The 17,644-nt window shown below is 54.0% G+C and overlaps 7 protein-coding genes across 7 annotated transcripts; 4 read left to right on the plus strand and 3 right to left on the minus strand.

Annotated features, from left to right (window-relative positions):
• Positions 1 to 857: 857 nt before the first annotated feature.
• J4E84_008685 (uncharacterized protein) lies at positions 858 to 2,192 on the plus strand (the record flags this gene model as incomplete). The annotated part of the gene is made up of 1 exon (XM_049391255.1): positions 858 to 2,192. The coding sequence occupies one exon, from the start codon at positions 858 to 860 to the stop codon at positions 2,190 to 2,192; it is 1,335 nt and encodes a 444-aa protein (XP_049240957.1).
• A 22-nt stretch (positions 2,193 to 2,214) lies between these two features.
• J4E84_008686 (uncharacterized protein) lies at positions 2,215 to 5,916 on the plus strand (the record flags this gene model as incomplete). Its single annotated transcript, XM_049391256.1, has 2 exons — positions 2,215 to 2,312; positions 2,364 to 5,916. The coding sequence occupies 2 exons, from the start codon at positions 2,215 to 2,217 to the stop codon at positions 5,914 to 5,916; spliced, it is 3,651 nt and encodes a 1,216-aa protein (XP_049240958.1).
• An 854-nt stretch (positions 5,917 to 6,770) lies between these two features.
• J4E84_008687 (uncharacterized protein) lies at positions 6,771 to 8,417 on the minus strand (the record flags this gene model as incomplete). The annotated part of the gene is made up of 1 exon (XM_049391257.1): positions 6,771 to 8,417. The coding sequence occupies one exon, from the start codon at positions 8,415 to 8,417 to the stop codon at positions 6,771 to 6,773; it is 1,647 nt and encodes a 548-aa protein (XP_049240959.1).
• Positions 8,418 to 11,886: 3,469 nt separating this feature from the next.
• Positions 11,887 to 12,236, plus strand: J4E84_008688 (uncharacterized protein; the record flags this gene model as incomplete). Its single annotated transcript, XM_049391258.1, has 2 exons — positions 11,887 to 11,911; positions 11,965 to 12,236. 2 exons carry the CDS (start codon positions 11,887 to 11,889, stop codon positions 12,234 to 12,236), a joined length of 297 nt encoding a protein of 98 aa, XP_049240960.1.
• Positions 12,237 to 12,672: 436 nt separating this feature from the next.
• On the minus strand, positions 12,673 to 13,329 carry J4E84_008689 (uncharacterized protein; the record flags this gene model as incomplete). The annotated part of the gene is made up of 1 exon (XM_049391259.1): positions 12,673 to 13,329. One exon carries the CDS (start codon positions 13,327 to 13,329, stop codon positions 12,673 to 12,675), a length of 657 nt encoding a protein of 218 aa, XP_049240961.1.
• Positions 13,330 to 13,770: 441 nt separating this feature from the next.
• On the minus strand, positions 13,771 to 14,509 carry J4E84_008690 (uncharacterized protein; the record flags this gene model as incomplete). The annotated part of the gene is made up of 3 exons (XM_049391260.1): positions 13,771 to 14,004; positions 14,057 to 14,420; positions 14,466 to 14,509. The coding sequence occupies 3 exons, from the start codon at positions 14,507 to 14,509 to the stop codon at positions 13,771 to 13,773; spliced, it is 642 nt and encodes a 213-aa protein (XP_049240962.1).
• A 368-nt stretch (positions 14,510 to 14,877) lies between these two features.
• Positions 14,878 to 17,146, plus strand: J4E84_008691 (uncharacterized protein; the record flags this gene model as incomplete). The annotated part of the gene is made up of 2 exons (XM_049391261.1): positions 14,878 to 16,527; positions 16,580 to 17,146. The coding sequence occupies 2 exons, from the start codon at positions 14,878 to 14,880 to the stop codon at positions 17,144 to 17,146; spliced, it is 2,217 nt and encodes a 738-aa protein (XP_049240963.1).
• Positions 17,147 to 17,644: the final 498 nt, after the last annotated feature.

The raw sequence follows: 17,644 nt of genomic DNA on the forward strand, positions 1-17,644 counted from the left end.
GGTGTGGGAAGGCGAGGGTCTGAGCTGAGGCATTCGGCGGGCTGGTCCTCATTCGTCCCACTGCGATGTGCTGTTCCTGCAAGTCATCGCCTGGACGGCTCCATGGCGACATGGAGGTCGTGGGCAGGTCTGGCGGTCTGGCACGGCCACCAATCTGAAGCAGCTCCCCCGCTGTATTTCGCACACGGTATGCTCTCTAGGCGGCTGGCGGCTTAGCAGTAGTATGGGATTAGTCGGGGGCCGTTGAGCTGCAGTCGTGACTTGTTACAGGGACTCGAGGACGAGGCCCAATCACGCTTCTTTTGCCTCGCTTCTGTATCATTACCACCTAAAGAGTCAAGACGCGCCAGCGCATACGTCGAGCGCGGTGGAGAGGGCGCGCCCAAAGCAGTTCTTCTTCTCCCAAGACTACCGCCCCATCTGGCAATGCCGTAGGGGATCTCTGCCACCTTCTTGAGGTCCGCACCTTCCGTAGGGCTTCCATGGGGCTCTCTCATGGCGACATGATGCGACGAACCCAACTCACAGCCTCGCCGGCGCAGGCTGGCAACACTCCGCGTAGGTGCCCATCTCCCTCCCCGTGCTCTGCTATCCCCCCCGAGCGCGAGCGCGTCTCCGGCCAATAGCTGGCGCGGGCATCAATGCGCTGCTCTGTGCATGTACGATGAGCTGGCAGGCGAGCCGACGCTGACTTTCTCGTAGCCGTGTCGCCCACCGTCACCCATGTGTCGTCCAGATGCCACACGCCCTCGCACACTACTTCTCAAGTCGACGACCCGCCTGCTGAGGCTCCGCCTAGGTCTCACAGCCCGCCCAGGTCGCCCTCACCTCGCGCTCCCAAACCACCACCGGCCACCATGGGCAGCCGACCTGGCGGAACTCCAGACGTCCACGCCGACCGCCATGGCCTCCAGCAACTCCAGCGCCCCCAGATACCCGCCTCCATGTCTGCCCCCGCCGGCCGCCTGCCGCGCCTGCTGCCCGCGGACCTCTCCTCCTACACCGACTCGTACCTGCCGACTGCAGCCATCCCACCGTCCGCGACTTCCCTCGCCGAGCTCGCCCACCTGATCCGCCTCCAGGGCTACCAGGAGCAGCGCAAGACGCATGCCCGCGTGCGCCTGCACCGCTGGCTGGTCTCGAGCGCCCTCTCCGCACGTCTGGTACACTGCGGCGAGCTGGCCTACCGCACGCTGGTCGATAACTTCCGCTCCGACGACAAGAAGTCGTTCGCCTCCCTCTACAACGCCCTCAACGATGTCCGCAACTCGTGCGATGCCACACGGCAATATGCCCTCCTGGAGCCGGATCTGGAGTTTGGCAAGTCCAAGAACTTCCGGAGCGAGAAGCCCCTCTCTGCCTCCACTTTCCTCAATGAAGTCCCGTCCAAGATTCTGGACAACCTTCTCGATTTCATTTCCGAAATCCGTACGAACCCAGAATTTCTTGCTGCTCGTATTTCCAGTCTTTCGCAGCAAGAGCTCACTTCTCTTACGTCTTTCCGTCAGACCATGGACCCGATTGACTCGGTCATGTTTGCAAACGCCCGTAGCCGTACCGCTCCCTCGCAGAAGGCCCAACAGCAAGGAACAAGCCCGGTAGAACGTCTGCTATCTTTCCAGCGTCACGATCCGCTGTCTGCCCTCGTCTACACCATCTTCGCTAATTCGTCCGGACCCGACTCGGCAGAGGACCTTCGCCGCACAGATGTATGGGCCACTGTTTGTGCCAAGCTGATCAAGAACAACAACCCCAACTTCATCCGCACTGTGCTCGATGTCTGGGCCGGCATGCGAGAATGGCCTGGAAAGACCAACTTGGAGCTTTATCTTATGCAGACCCTCCAGGATGGCCAGTTCTTGCTCGAGAAGCCCGAGGAGCAGGCCGCACGACCCGGAATGCAAGCGACCCCGCGCTCCAGTAAGGACACCATCGCAGCAGACGAGTTCTTTGACAAGGCTGTCAAGCGTCTGTTCGAGGTCGTTGACGATGAGCCCAGTGCCGGCGGTATCCCAGAAGGAGTCCTGGAGATTGGAAATGCCATCCTTCGCAAGCTGGAGGACGAGAAGAGCCTGCGCAGGGCTTCGCAAAATTTCTTTGTCTCGCGTTGGCTCTTCTCTACCTTCCTCATGAACGCCATCATTCATCCCGAGGCATGTCTACCCTTTCTGACGCAAGCATTGCGAAACTAACACCTAACAGACCCATGGCATCATGATTGGCCACCACATCAGTGAGCATGCTCGCATCAAGATTCTGAAAGAGGTCGCCATACGAGCGCAGAAATATGTCGTGAACATGACCTACAACTGGTATGGCGCTGTACTGGAGTGCCCTTGGGCCATCAGCTAACAGAATTGTAGGAAGCAGAAGAACGAAATCCTCCCAGAGATCCGCACACACATCGAGAACATCCTGGCCCGGTTCAAGCACACCAAGACACCCTCGAAGCCAATTTTGCTTCCTGCAAAGGCTATAACATCACCCAGAGAAACTGTGGAAGTTCAGCCATTCATTGTCTTGTCACCAGCCGACATTGTCACCCTGGTCAACGCTCTATTCCCGGAGCGACGTCCGTCGTCCAGCCACATGGACAATGACAGCCAACGCCGTACCGGTCTGGCTTCCTCTGCTTCTTCCATGTCCGGAATGTCGGTTCCATTCCGCAATGCTGCCGCTTCCGTGACTGACGCAAGCTCTATCCTGAGTGCCAGTGCTTCTTCAATGACCAGTGACCAGACCTCGCGCGAGCCACTTCTGGACAGCAACCCGGTATCCGGCGAATCACCGACAGAGATGAAGCCTGCACCAACAGAGCAATACGGAAGACAGCTGCGAATGGCATGTTCTGAGATGACTCGCCTCCTAGGTTTCGAAGCCACATCAGGCTCTTGCCATCCGTGCGCAGAGCGATGGGCTGTTCTTTACATCTCCGCCGATGGAAAGCAGCTGAAGCCGCGTATGCGCAAAGACTTTGATGATGAGGATGAGCACGACGAGGACTCACCAGACAGCGACAGCAGCGACGACGAAGAGGGCGGGAACAGGTTCGATCTTGGCAACGACTACCACCAGCTGAAAGAGGCAATCGCCAAGCTGGTGGAGGAGTACGAGATTCCCAAGGATCTTGCGCCCGACAGCGAATCGAAGAACTTCAGCAACAGAATGACGACCCGCAAAAGCACTCGTGGACGTGGCCCAGTACGCAACGTCAGCGAAAACCTCGGATCACGCAACCCATACAACTCCACTCAGAGCCAAAGCCAGCTTACCAACATGATTGCCAGCCAAAGAAACGTCTCGTCACGGCGCTCACCACAATTTCCGAGAAGTCACAGCAACCCTCAAGTCGGCGAGAAGCAAGAGAACAACTCAGTTCTGGTCACCATGCTTGAGACTGCCATGTACCAGTGTCAAGCACGATCCGATTTCGTCAATGCGCATATGTACTACAAGACATTGCAGAGTCTGAAAAGACTCAGCTCTCCGACATTGGTCAAGAACGGCTACGCAGCCCTTCTCAACTACTTCTCCCGCAGCCCGCGCGACCTCCTCAGCAAGGCAGCCAATGCCATTGAAGAGTTCGAGGCCTGGTTCGTGTGGCTCAAGCAGTCCCAGGAGCGGTCAGATGGTATGGTCGAAGAGATGATGCTCACGTTCAAGAATCTTCGAGACAAGATGTGGTACATCACAGATGTCCGCACTTCCAAGCCATACGAGGACGCCAAGAACGTTGCGCTTGCTCTTAAGATCATGGACCAACAGTCAAAGATGCTTAATGTCAGAGGCCCGTCCGGTTCTCAGCCGCGAAACAGCAACAGCTTCTTACGCCAGAACGAAGCTCAGTTGGTCGACCTCATGTCAGCTTCTCAAGATTTCGGTGGCCCGAATAAGCTGTCAGACGAGCAGTCACAAATCACCCTGAAGTGGCTTATGCAATACAGCGTGGAGAACTTCTGCAAAGGCGAAGAGCGGATACATCGCTTCTGTCTCGAAGTCGACAAGTGCGTCACCAAGGTCATTGGCGAGGGCGTTCTCGACGGGCCCGTGCTCTGGGCCAGCGACCTCTACAAACGCGACCAGCAGATCCTGGAGAGCGGACGTCAGAAGGGCGACCTGTTCCTGACCGGTGTTGGCACTCTTTCCATCGCCGGTGACGAGGAGTACGAGACCCATGGCCGACCTGGTTCTCGTAGCCATGACTTCTCGCAACGACCAAGCCAAGGTAGTCTGCGTGCCGCAGCTAACCGCAATGGATCTTCCAGTTTCGACCAGAGCCCCTGGGGAAGAAACCCCATGGATGCCCCTGACTACTTCGGCGGGTCTTCACCCGTCCATGCAATCGACTCTATGGCTACTTTCTGGTCACCGTTCCAGACCCAAGCGCAGTCTCCTACCAACGCCACAAGCATCCGACCACGTACCGCATCATCGTCGAAGGGTACCGTGATGCTGAAGCAATCTGCAATGGTCAACGAAGACAAGCGCCGCTTCATGCTCGATCTGAAGCAAACACTCACGGGCCTGCTTCTGAGTGACCTCGGAACAATGGTCTTCGCCAACGGCAGCGAAACCGACTCATGGTTCGGTGGCGATTTGCTAGATGACTGCTTCGAGCGTAGAGATGAAGAAGAACGGAAACGCAAGAAGCAGCTCGCTAAGAAGAGCATGAAGAACATCCGGAAGCAGACCCTGCCCGATTCACGCAACTTGCCGCTGGATACGCTCGGCCGCAACGAGCGTGGAACAGCGGCCCCGCCTGTTGCAACTTTCCAACACGCCAGTGCATCCGACGCTCACCAATCTGCCGGCGAGCAATCTTCGACTTCCAGCGACGCGACTTCGCGTTCGGTTGGCAATGCCACAGCGAAGAAGGCTGGGCTACTCGAGTTCCCGTACAACGTTGCTTTCCGACGGCTGTTGGGCAGGTTCCAGACACATCCCAACCCATACTCTAAACTGCATGCTCTGTATGAGCTAGAGCTGCTCATCATAGCATCACTGTCTTCTCGAACGGGCCGCTCGTACAACAACCGCCGGGAGACTCTTCCCCCAGTTCCTCAATCACCCACCCTTGGCACCATGCCAGAGCTCAGTTCTCGTGAGCCGGCTACTCAGACTTCTCGTGCACAAAACCTCGAGGAAGCCATCGCCAACTGCGAGGAGCGCCGCTCTCACAGCATGAGCGTGGAACGCGTGAGCAACGCTTCTCCCCTGCCTCGCAACGGTGCACGCTCTCCAGTTGGACCACCAAGCACAGACATGATCGTTGAAGTCATCCAAGGCCTCTTCCGCGACGCTAACATTCGACCCAAGACCCTGTTCCGAGACCTGCAGTACATCGCATCTTTCGTGCCTGCGCAAATGCTGGACAAGACTGCACGAGGCAAGGCATTCTGGGATGTCGGCCTCGCTGCTCTTGGCCTCAAGCAAGACGTGTGCCGAATCATGGTAGAGCTCGTCGATGAGGTCATCACCCAGAACTCGAAGCGCGATGCAGGCAAAGTCAGCAGTGGAGCTGCTGTCGAGAAGGCTGGTGGTGCATCGTCTACTACACCAGCTCCGGTTGATGAACCGCTATCCAAGTACACCATGGAGGATGCCGGACGCATGCTTCTTATCACTGCCAAGGAGGGCGACGCAGTGGCCGAGCGTGAGCTTGCGATCTTTTACCTCACATCGCCTGAGCTTGTTCATCGCACAGTCCTGCCGCTCACCAGGCCCAGCGAGGTTTTCAAGACTGAGCTTCTCAACCGTGAGAGGAAGGCGTCGCAAGACCCCGCCCGCAGCGACCCAATGACTATGTGTGTCGCGCAACACTGGATGGAGCAGTCCATGAAGGGCGGCGACCAGCTTGCCGCCAAGTACTTGCGCCAGCGCAGCGAGCTGGAGAACATCAACCCGAGCAGGGCATAGTATGTCTTTTTCCGCATTTGGTGTTCGACTCTGCATTGATACCCCCGACCCGTCGACCTATTCTTCATTACCAGCGATACTGCCCGAACCTTTATTCATGCATTTCCGCCATGCGCACAACATCTTTACGGCCTATATACAACCATGACGGCCGGTCAAGCATAGCGAGGAGTTTCCCCATTTTATGTCTTTCACATTACCATCAAGGTTTTCGACTTTAAGCAAGCATGATTCCCCCTGTCGCCTTGATCTTCTTCTATTCGCGTTCTAGTTTATGTCTTCTTCATCTTATAACTTTACTCTTTTTGTTCAAACCCGGCGCAACATGAAGGCTTCGACGATATATGACGCTTGTAGATCCACAGGAAAGGGTACAACGGATGGGGATACCAAATATACCAGGGCTCTTCTTCGGGAACACATGGAGCTTGCGCATGGCCAGTGCTCCAGTACTTGTCTTCCTCGGATTGTTTTCCACCGATGGCTTTCTATATGCATGAGAATAGGCTTCTTCAAGGATACGACAACGAATCTCCTTGGACATGAACAATATCCTTTTTGGGCTGGTATCTGACGTTTACATACCATATAGCGTAGATTTCTCTAGCTCTGCTGGGTAGTAACGGCATTGGAATGGATAAATTGTGCAAAAGTAATGGACTGTGTGAGTTATTTGAAGTAATCATGATAGAGCGAATGTGATGGCATGCAAGATGGTAAGTCAGCCACTTTGTAAAGTGCATATGCGCAGAAGGATGGAATACATTGACTATCCTACATCAACCGAACCTCGCCACTACAACAAGCCCAATCCCGTTATCAATATCTCAACCTCCTCGATACTAGTACCTCACTCAAGACATCAACTCTTCAAAAACATCCATCCACGAACCACCGGAAGCTGGCCTCGGCGAATCTTCTGGGCTATCCTCCGCACGCGCCTGATGCGCATTTGTTCCACACATACGGTGCGCCGGGTCGTCGACAACAGCACCGTGGCTTGGAGATATACCAGTCACCCTCGGGCGCATGGGCAGACGAGTAGGCTCTTGGAAAGACACACTGCGATGAGCACTTGGTTCGGCGCCGAAGACTTTGCGACGCGCATCTGCAGAGATGAAGTGGGCGGTCTTGGGTGCGGGGGTAGACTTGTGAGCGAGAGTGGACTCCTTGGAAGGCTTCACGTCGGAGAGCGGGAATAGAGGTCGGAATCCGGGTGCGTCCTGCCCGCGCAGATCAATTGTTACTACCTTGTTATAGGCCTTCCGTGGATCTTTGGCATGCCAAGTAGGGGGCGTGCCGGAAACTTGGTGGTAATTATCGGCTAGATTTTGGGACTCATTCCATAGGCTTTGAAGCTCTTCGATCAGCCTCTGGTCGTTGGCAGCTTGGTTTCGTGCTTCGTGTGTAAGTTCCCGGCCGTAGAAGCGGAAGGGGTCGAGCTCGGCGGCGACGGTCTGCTTAGGTGGTGATGCTACGCGTTTGAAGGTTAATTTCTGCTCTTGGATGGGCTTCTTTTCTTGTTTGACGGGGTTCTTGTGAAGGAAAACAATGGGTTGTGGTCCTTGGTCTTCTTGGCGAATGATTATATTACGGCTTGGAGGATTAGCTGCGATGGTTTGGATCTGAGCAGGTTGTAGGTCTGCTTGTTGGACATGCACATGACGGATTCGATGGTCAGCCGGAGACGCGTGAATTTGGACAGGTTCCTTCTTAGCCTGCGAAGCTCGCTCAGGGAGAAATTTCGCATTCGGTCCAGGTACCATGCGCAACCCAGTGGAGCTATCGCCTTCCAACTGTATGATATTCTTACTGAGCAACTTCGCTTCGATGTCGGTAAGGGTATCCAGGAATGCCAGACAATCGTCCATGTTTGCAAAGTCAGCTCCACCTACGGAGACGGGTCCGTCGGACTGGGTTGCCACACGGAACCGGCCGAAGCGGTGATGTTGAGGTTGCTCGAGCGGAGAACCGGGAGGAGGCATGTGAGATACGCGAGTAGCAGGGTCTGTGGGAGCGGACTCATGATGGTCTTCGGCATGAGCTTGTGCGTGCAGCTCAGCAGAATCGTTGATATATTCGACATAACGGGAGACCAACTCCTCACCTCCCTCAAAAGCGATAACATCCCACACCCACTGGAAGTCAACTGGCATGCCGAATTCATCAAATATCGGAAAGCCATGACCAGACTCCCACGCGTACATCTCCAAGTCGTCGAGGTACTGGGAGCCTTGGAGCCAGTCGCTGATGAGACTTCGCACTTCGAGGTTATTCTGGTGAGTGGGACCGCTTGGTCCTTCTGAGGGGTGTGGTGGAGTCCGCTCTAGGTATGCAGCAAGCGCTTCGAGATCTTGGGGCGGCATGGGTTGTTGGGTGTCCAAGTGGATTGGTAGTGTGAAGTAGAGCTCGGAACCGCTTGGAAGACGCACACGGTGCGCATCGGGGTGCATGATGAACTCGGCGCAGCGCCTATCGCTAGCATGTAAGAAGGAAGGCATGTTCTGGAAATTTGATGGTGAGATGCACTTGATAGATAGTGCTCTTGTTAATTTGCTGGTGTTTTGATGATGCGAGGGTTTAGTGGATATGGTAGAGTAGGGGAGGAAAAGAGGACTTATATACCTACCATATGTGACAGTTCACCTCTGTGAAGTTTGCACTCTTGAAGCCAGGTAGCGTGTATGTTGGACCATGGTGTTTGAACCCAGCGCACCAAACCGTGGAAGATGTACTTCGATCACTCGTGGGGCTCTGTGCTGGCATGACAGATATCATAGACATAACTAGATATTGAAACATGAGTATTATCAGCTGTATATCCAGCGTAGATGCGAGTGTTTTCGTTGAACACAGTAATTTTGCCTTGGGTTGGATATGATTGCGGACTATGTGAATGGCTCATTGGCTCTACGTTCAGTATCTACCTGCGCGATTTCGCTTTCCTACTCTGCCATATGCGCTCTTTCAGCGTCTTCGCTGTCTATGCCCTCGACTATACACCCTTTGATAGCAGGCAAGCGTGACAATTGCGTAGCGACGGGCTAGAATCAGTGTTGATGTCGATTACCGTTAGAACCATGCGACTTGATGGCAATCATACCATGTATCATAACGTCCCAGTGTTTGTTGCTGCACTTAGGAGATGGTCAGAAGCAAAACAACAACCACAGGATTCCATGATGGAATCCCTCATTCGAGCAATATGGACAACGCGGCGTATTGAGTAAGTGCTACTGATAGGCGCGGTCCTAGGTTGCCAAACCGCCATCGCTACGATGTTTCCAAACTTGGCTGAGAATAAGTGCTGGCATACGTGAAGAGCTCAAGTAAGATGCACATTGAGGAAAATGTTGAGCGAAACAATAGCGATTGCGATTTAGGAAAGAATTGTTCCGAGGTCTGGGGCGATGATTCCTCAGAAGCGCGCGGGCGATAAGATGCACTCATGGCTGAGTCCGGTACTGGATCGATGCGCAAAGACGTGCGGCAGATATGAGTCGGGTGATGATGTCACGGACGGTGCAATTCAAACGATGATGAGGAGATGGAACGAGGAGTGCCGAAGGGAGAAGCAGAGACCAATGATGATTACTAAGCGGCGCCAGATCCGCTAGCCTCGGGCTTCGGAACCATCCAACAACACCAGCACCTGCCATGGAAAGAACTCCAACACGTAGCCGCGAAAGCGAAGTCGACACCATACCGCGTCTCTCGATTAAGGTACTAGCAATATACATGCATTTAGGTTCATTCGTCTCACAATGATTCAAAGCTCTTACACGAGCGTGAAGTTCAGGTTCTTTCACTACCCCCCAACAGCGCGTCCAACCAACGTGAGCGCAGTGACTTCGTCTCCTTCATGAACCCCAGCCGAGTCCCCAAAAGCTTGCGATCTGGGTCAATATTCCCCTGCATCTCGGTATCCGACGCGCGACGTGCAGCTATGTGCATCTCGCGGTCTTTCCGGAAAGTCATTGCGGGCGTTGGCTCGGGGTGATGTGAATGCTGTGTTGACAACTTCGTCTGGAAAGACTCTTTGCGAGGGGAAGAGAGCCATATCTGGTGGGCCTCGACGTCGCGGTAACGTTGCCATGCTGCTCGGGCGCTGGTGTCGGATGGTGTGGTGGGAGACTGCTTGCATTCAATTAGATTGTGCGTGTCGTGATAACGGGTGCGACCTTCCTTCGTCTCGGGAGTTGTAGCATTAGTGAATGCAGGCTTCAAGGCGGTCTTGTGAAAGCCTCGGGCTTGAACCATCGCGACGCGTGCGGTAGAGGAGAACATGTTTGTAGGATTACTTGAGGCGATTTTTCAGAGCTTTCGCAATGTCGGAGCGTGAAAGGGGATTATATGATCAAACATGTGTTGTTGTATTTACGTGCAAAAGCCGAAATATGCTTGTGAATACACAATCGAGGGTGTTTCTTATCAACGTAACCATGGGTCGGCGGGAGTCGACCGACCCAACCCAATGATATGACGCTGCATATCGCCAGAAGTTGTAGACAGAAGCTGCATAAACAGAACCCTTTCCCAACGCTAGACTGAGAGATGTATGGGGCTGAAGTAAGAGTGTCGGAAGGGAGGTAGTGCGTCTGGGAGTCCTGGAATGCAAGACCTACAAATAATTGGACGTCGACATTTGCAGAAGTCGCCTCGTAGTTCAGCCTGACGCCATGTTCGGTAGACAGTAGGCAATGGAGGAAACCTTCCAAATACCGTTTTCCAGCACATCTCGCATGCATATTGTGCTCGATCGATGGGGAGTTCTACGATTATGTATGAGCACCAGCACTGGAAACATACGGTGCGCATGCATTTCATGCAAGATTTGACGTCGCTCAAACCACCGAGAGCATCGCAGATGGCCGACTTCCAGTTATTGGATATCCTGGGAGTAGCATCTATAGTCTTCTTGCGAAGTGGTTTTTCGCAAGTGGTCAATCTTACCAAGCAGATTGCGCAGGGTCGGCAAGCCGTGCTTCGGGTAGTCTGCTAACGGACTCTTGTCACAACTACAGGGTCTGGAGACTAGTTGAAACGGATACAGGTCTTCCCGCTTAGGTAGAGCGGGCGCATTTGGTCCTTTCATGATGAGTCGAAAGTCTGAGCTGCTGATTGCAAGTGCTTGAAAGTCAGCAGGGCGTAGATGGGGAAATAGCGCCTCGAGGATAGGGTATTGGTGAACAGCGTCAAGGAGGTTGGCCATTCTGTCCGTCGTGGAGAAGGGGCTGGTGGAAGAGTTCAATACAAACTACATGCTGACGATCCGTTAAATAATGTTGAACAAGTCATTCAGTGGTTTCAGTGGCTCCCGCAATATGTGACCATGGTACGCGCTGTTGTGCTCGTTGCTGCCTATGCAAGTCCAAGGTTGCGACATGGCTACGTAGGTAGAGTGGCTCTGTGTACTCAGGTACTGAGGTCAAACCAGGGTGAGACGGGTGGCGCAGTAGTAGCAGGAAGATGTATCGAAAAATATGGTCTTCAGCGCTCAAACGAGAAGCAACAGAGGACCGTGGTATCTGCTAGCGTGATGGTGAAGGGGAAGGGAAGAGGGAAGAGGGAAGAGCAGCGATGCGGAGGGTAGACTGCTCTGATTGGCTCGGCGCACGTGCCATCTGAAGCTCCACCGGAAAGCATCGCGAGCTTCATGTCCAGTTCAAACCAACCCACGTCACGCGCAAGCAACACGTTGCTTCCTCTCGCTCACCTAACCCGCAATTATCCACCTCGAGTCTCACCGGTCGAAGAGATCTGTCCGAGTCTCTACAACTTCGCGACATAAGCCCGCAGCAAGTCGCAACCTTTTTCATAAGACACGATACCGCGAAACATTACGCAAGCATCCTTCGGTCCCTCGCAGAAAACTTTGAAGAAAACGGCCTAGGCGCGCTCACGTACCGGCTGAGTAACGCACTTCCACCAAATATCCGAATCAGCGGTTTTTGAAACAGCATTCTCCCAATGGCACTAAACGCCTACCTAAACAGTAAGTCTCGCCTCTACAGCTCCTTGCCATGTCATTCTCCTAACAATTTCTAGAGCGGGTATCAGTTCTCACCCTCGATGGCCGTACCATGGTCGGGCTCCTCCACTCGTGTGACGGTAGCATGAACCTCGTCCTCCAAGAAGCCGTCGAGCGCATCATCCGACCGATAGAAGACGAAGAACCCAGTGAAGAGGTGCCTCTTGGACTATACATCATACGGGGTGATAGCGTGGCAGTGGTGGGTAGAGTGGATGAGGAGATTGACACGAAGATTGATTGGGGCAAGGTGCATGGCGAGGTGCTGGGCGGGACGAGACATACCTGAGCGGGCGGGACGCAGCGATACGGGAACGGAAGATGTCACGCGAAAAATGCATACGCAAGGAACCAAGGGAGCTCAAGGATAGCGCCCAGAGCGACGAATCTCCGCGGTTTGGGACGACATCGGCACCAGAAGAAACTGGGGGCATAATGCATGACGGGCGCTATTTGGATTGGATAAAGACAATATGCATACAAGGAGGAAACGATACCCACGAAAGCGCAAATATAACGCTGAGTATGTCATCTCAGATAAACATTTCATGCACCTGTACTGACCTTGCAGAATATGAAATGCATTTGCTTGTATATACGTCAATGTCGCAGAATCGACAGACCGTAGCATACCCATGCTACTTGATATTGACGCCTTGCCATGCGCCATGCCTATGTGAAGTTCCTTCAATGCGACTACTCGTAGCCCGATGCAACCACCCTGCTCACTGTATACTCCTTCCCACGCCCTGTCCAATCCCCACAATATTCTTATGATCGTTAGGGTTTGCAGCAGCTTCGTACAGCACAGAAACAGCCTCCTTGTTCAGCTTCATAAAGTCTCCCTTGAACGCCAGATAGCTTATTCGTGTCTCGTCCTCCTCGCCATTACTCCAGTTATCCTCAAAGAACAGGCTCAGACTACGTGTAGTGCCGAACTTTGCCCTTTTGACGGGTATCTCCTGCACCTCGCTCGTCTGACTGATCTCGAGTATCTGTGTAGATTCCTTCTCGGCGGCCGTTTCGAAATCGAGCGAGTCTTCGTTGACAAAGACTTTGAGAGTTTTGGGACAGTCGGGGCCGGGGCTTGTACGCAGGATGATGGAGTGTAGGCGGACTTGGCCGGTGAAGGGGACCGTCATGAGGATCTGTTCGTCGGCGCTGCTCTTTAGCTCGGGTTCCGGGTCGAGACGCTGCGCCCAGGTCTTCTGGCAGATTGCGCGGCCGCTGTTGGACTCATCTTCGTTGAGGGTGACGAGTTTGGGGAAGTCGAGTTGTTCGTAGAGTATGTTTTGTAGCGCGGGCGTGATGTCGTCGCTGTGGTCGTGGCCGTCGCCATGCGAGTGGTCGTGATGCTCGTCGTGACAGTGTGAGTGCGACATGTTTGCTGGGGATGTCGGGTGTGTTTGCTCGGTAAGGCTGATGGTGGTGGGGTGATGGCGGGGTAGCTTTGAGCTTCGTGCAGGGAGCTGGGGTAAGGCTTGTTGATGCAGCGTCGGAAGGTTCTGGTGGTTTGGAGAGGGATGGCAGGAGAGACGGCGTAGTTGTAGGGCAAGGGCTATGACGCAGCGCGCTCGGCGTGTGAAGAGAAGGCGAGACTGGCGTAGACGGCAAACATGCAAGACGCCGCATCATTGTCCATGTTTCGCACACGTCGTCACCATCTGCAGAAACGCGTAGAACAACGTCGCTGATAGAATCCTGTGTATATGCGTACATGTAGCAAACATGCACCATGCCAAGTGTCACATGGTCCACGCGATGCCAGCAAAACACCCCAACGCCACGCTCTAATGCAGTCTATGCGCCAATGCAATGTCTCCTCACGCCAGCATGGGCTGCGATGCCTGCTCGGCAGCCCTTTCCCTCGCCCTTCTCGCCGCCCTGTCCTTGGCCATCTGCGCCTTCTCTTCGGGTGTGAACTGTGGTTGTGCGACGGGCGCGTCAGGCAGTGCAGGCACGGTGCCGTTGACCTCGGCTTCGAGAGCATCGAGCTCGTCTTCGACTTCGTCTTCGTCTTGGTTCGACATTTTGTTCGCGAGGAGTTCGCTGATTTCCTGTTGCGCGTGTCAGCATCCATGTGGTTAGAAGCGTGGGGATGCGACGCACCTCTTGATAAGCTCGAGCCTCTTCGTTCTCACCCAGCAACTTCTCCACATTCTCTATGCCGCCCATCTCCTTGTGGATCTCCTTGAGTACTGCAGTTCCCTGTTGCAGACCGAACAGGACATCCTTCTGGACTAGAGCGAATTCGACATCACTCGTCAGGATCTCGAGCTGCGCTAGCTGAGCATCGGTCTTGGATAAGAGACCCTCTTGGTACTTCTTTCTCCTCAGCGCTAGTTTCGCCTTATTCGTATCGCCTTTGGCTAAGCACTCTTTCGCGATCTCCTTCTCGCGATCGGTCAAGACCGTAATGCGCTTCTGGTACTGTCGTAGCTTATCGCGCTGGTTCTTCATATCCAGGATCGCCCTGGCCCGTCAGCAGCGCTTAAATGGAGTGGAGATCATAACTCACTTATCCTGGGCGGAGATCTTGTTCGCGCTGGTTGAGTTGCCCATATTGCTGCGAGATCCATGAGGGATGGGAGTTGCGCATGCGACATGACCCTGTGCCTTGATTGACGTATGCGGGCTAGAGCTAAGCTAAGCTCGGCGCTACGCTTATCGATAGCTGTCGCGAACTTTTTTGGTGATGCGACAATCACGCGCAACATTACCGTTGCATACCGATTCACCGTACAAGTCTCGTGTCGTAGCCCAGTCACCACTGTGCCGTATCAAGCTTCACTAGCTGCACATAAATCCAGGATTTCTCGAGCCTTCTCGATTGTCGGGTGCTTAGAAAGATCCAGCATTCCGACTACGCCAAGCGAATACATCCAAGTCTGTACCTATCTTCTGACTCAAATCCTACTACCGTAGTCGTTATGGTCTCAAAAGGTCGACCATCCCTCCAGGCAGGTCTCGACAAGGAGGTGTACCAAGTAGTCCGTAAATACCTGGACGAAAAGGGTGAGTCGGCGCTGAAGCTCCGGTTATCCACGGTATACGACTACATACAGCGATCAAACTCCAGCTTGAAGAGGCGACCCAAGAAGCAGATCGAGGACTCTATTGACCGCGTAATTGACGTTATCCGCGAAGACGAAGAATCCGACGACGAGGACGAAATGGCCGAACTTGAAGGAGACTTCACCATGGACGAGCCGAAAGAGAAGAAAGATCGATCAAGCGATTGGATGAACAAACAAATTGTCAATCAATGGGCGATTCCGCCTGCCGCAAATGGAGAGAAGAGCGAGAAGAGCAAGAAGCGGGATAGCGGGAAGTCGAAAGAAGAGAGGGAGGCCAAGAGGCAGAAGAAGGCAGGGGCTCAAGAGAACAAGATCGATACTGCGGCTCCAACAGGTGTTACGTTAGAAGATATAGGGGGCGTGGAAAAGGTCATGACGCAGCTCAAAGAGCACCTGGTACTCCCGCTTCTCTGCCCACAAGAATACGCCAACCGCAAGATCCCAATACCACGCGGTATACTCCTCCATGGACCTCCTGGATGCGGTAAAACAGTCATAAGTCGAGCGTTCGCTGCTGAAATTGGTGTACCCTTCATTGAGATTCTGGGCCCATCCGTCGTGTCAGGCATGTCTGGAGAATCCGAGAAGCAAGTACGAGAACACTTCGAGAAAGCCAAAGAGGTCGCACCATGTCTGATCTTCATCGACGAGATCGACGTCATTGCGCCTAAGCGCGACAGTGCACAAAGTCAAATGGAGAAGAGAATAGTTGCCCAGCTTCTCATATCCATGGACAGCCTAGCTATGGAAGGCAATAATGGCAAGCCTGTTATTGTACTCGCCGCTACCAACCGCCCTGACAGTCTTGATCCAGCCCTACGTCGAGGAGGTCGATTCGATACCGAAATCAACATGGGTGTACCCAACGAGCTTATGCGACGGTCTATACTCCAAGCTCTGACGCGCGAACCAAAGCTCGCAGAGAACGTCGACTTCGGTGTACTAGCGAAACGGACAGCTGGATTTGTCGGTGCCGATTTGAAGGATCTTGTTAGCAAGGCAGGTACATGGTCTATGGATCAGTATCGACGAGCACTCGAGAAGCAAGCGGCCGACGCAGAGACTACAATGGACATTGACGGTGGCCTCTCGCTCAACGCGGATAGTCGGGTGTACCAATCTATTCGGCGCCTGATCACCCGCGTAAAGGATACGGAAGCTCCACGGCCTGAGGGTTTCGAAGATACCGTGATTTCCATGGAAGCTTTCGAAGCTGTACTCCCCACTATCACCCCATCATCAAAGCGAGAAGGCTTTGCCACTGTGCCGGACACTACATGGCGAGACGTTGGAGCGCTGGCAGGTGTTCGCGAAGAGCTCGAGATGGCTATTTGCGAACCCATCAAAGATCCGGCAAAGTTTGCCAAATTCGGTATCTCAGCTCCTACGGGTGTGCTACTATGGGGACCGCCCGGTTGCGGTAAGACGCTTCTGGCCAAGGCGGTGGCGGCGGAATCCAAAGCAAACTTCATCAGCGTTAAGGGGCCAGAGCTTTTGAACAAGGTACGTTACAACATGGCCTTCAAAAGACATTCCGCATACTAACAAGTTCCAGTACGTTGGAGAGTCCGAGAGGGCCCTACGCCAGGTGTTCATGCGCGCCCGCTCTTCCGTACCGTGTGTCATCTTCTTTGATGAGCTGGACGCCCTCGTTCCGAAACGCTCCACCGAGCTCCACGAAGCTTCCGCCCGCGTTGTGAACACACTGCTCACAGAGCTCGACGGCCTGTCCATGCGCGAAGGCATATATCTCATCGCTGCTACCAACCGGCCCGAGATGATAGACGAGGCCATGCTCCGACCCGGGCGCTTGGAGACCCTACTTTACGTCGAATTGCCCAAGCCAGAAGAGCGTGTGGATATCCTGAAGGCGCTCATTCGGCAACGCGGCGTTCTCAGCGACAAGCTCGCCGAAATCGGTCGCCAAGACGTATGCAACAACTTTTCGGGTGCTGATCTAGAGAGTCTGTTGCGCAAGGCCGGTCAACACGCGCTTCGAAGACGCAGCGAGGTGGTCGAGGAGCACGATTTCGTCGAGGCGGCTAAGACCGTCAGGCCGAGTGTGGGTGATGTGAAGAAATACGAGGAGTTGAGAGAGCGATTCGAAACAAAACTCTGGTAGGGCCTGGAGGTACTCACTGTATATTTGTTGACTTTCGAGACAATATCCGCCAATGTATCCATCCAGGTACTTGATAATCTACACGTCATCCTCATAAGTCACCAACATATCTCGCCAGCTGATGCCAACTACGCGTCCATCATCTGGAATCCCAATGCCCCGTTGTACCCTTCTCTCGCCTTGAACTTCTTCTTGAACCAGCCTTTCAACCCACGCCCACTCGCTTCGTCATCATGGTGCTCTTCTTCTTGGCTCTCCTTACTATCGCCACTGGACCGCCAGTCCTTCCTCACCGCCCCTGGAGTCAACGGCGCATCGCTCGCAATGACGCTAACATCGCTTTCCTTACTCCTCCGATCCCCTTTGCCACCCAACATTCCCGTCGCACTACCAAACGTGAAGAAAGTCGGGGTTCCCATAAACGTCGGTGAAATTGGCGGCGACCAAATCGCCCTCGCGCTCCCTTCACCAGCGCTCAAGAAACTCGATACGGTGGGT

Source organism: Alternaria hordeiaustralica, assembly GCF_023758085.1.
Source record: "Alternaria hordeiaustralica strain BMP 2776 chromosome Unknown scaffold_23, whole genome shotgun sequence".
In the NCBI taxonomy this organism is placed as follows: domain Eukaryota; kingdom Fungi; phylum Ascomycota; class Dothideomycetes; order Pleosporales; family Pleosporaceae; genus Alternaria; species Alternaria hordeiaustralica.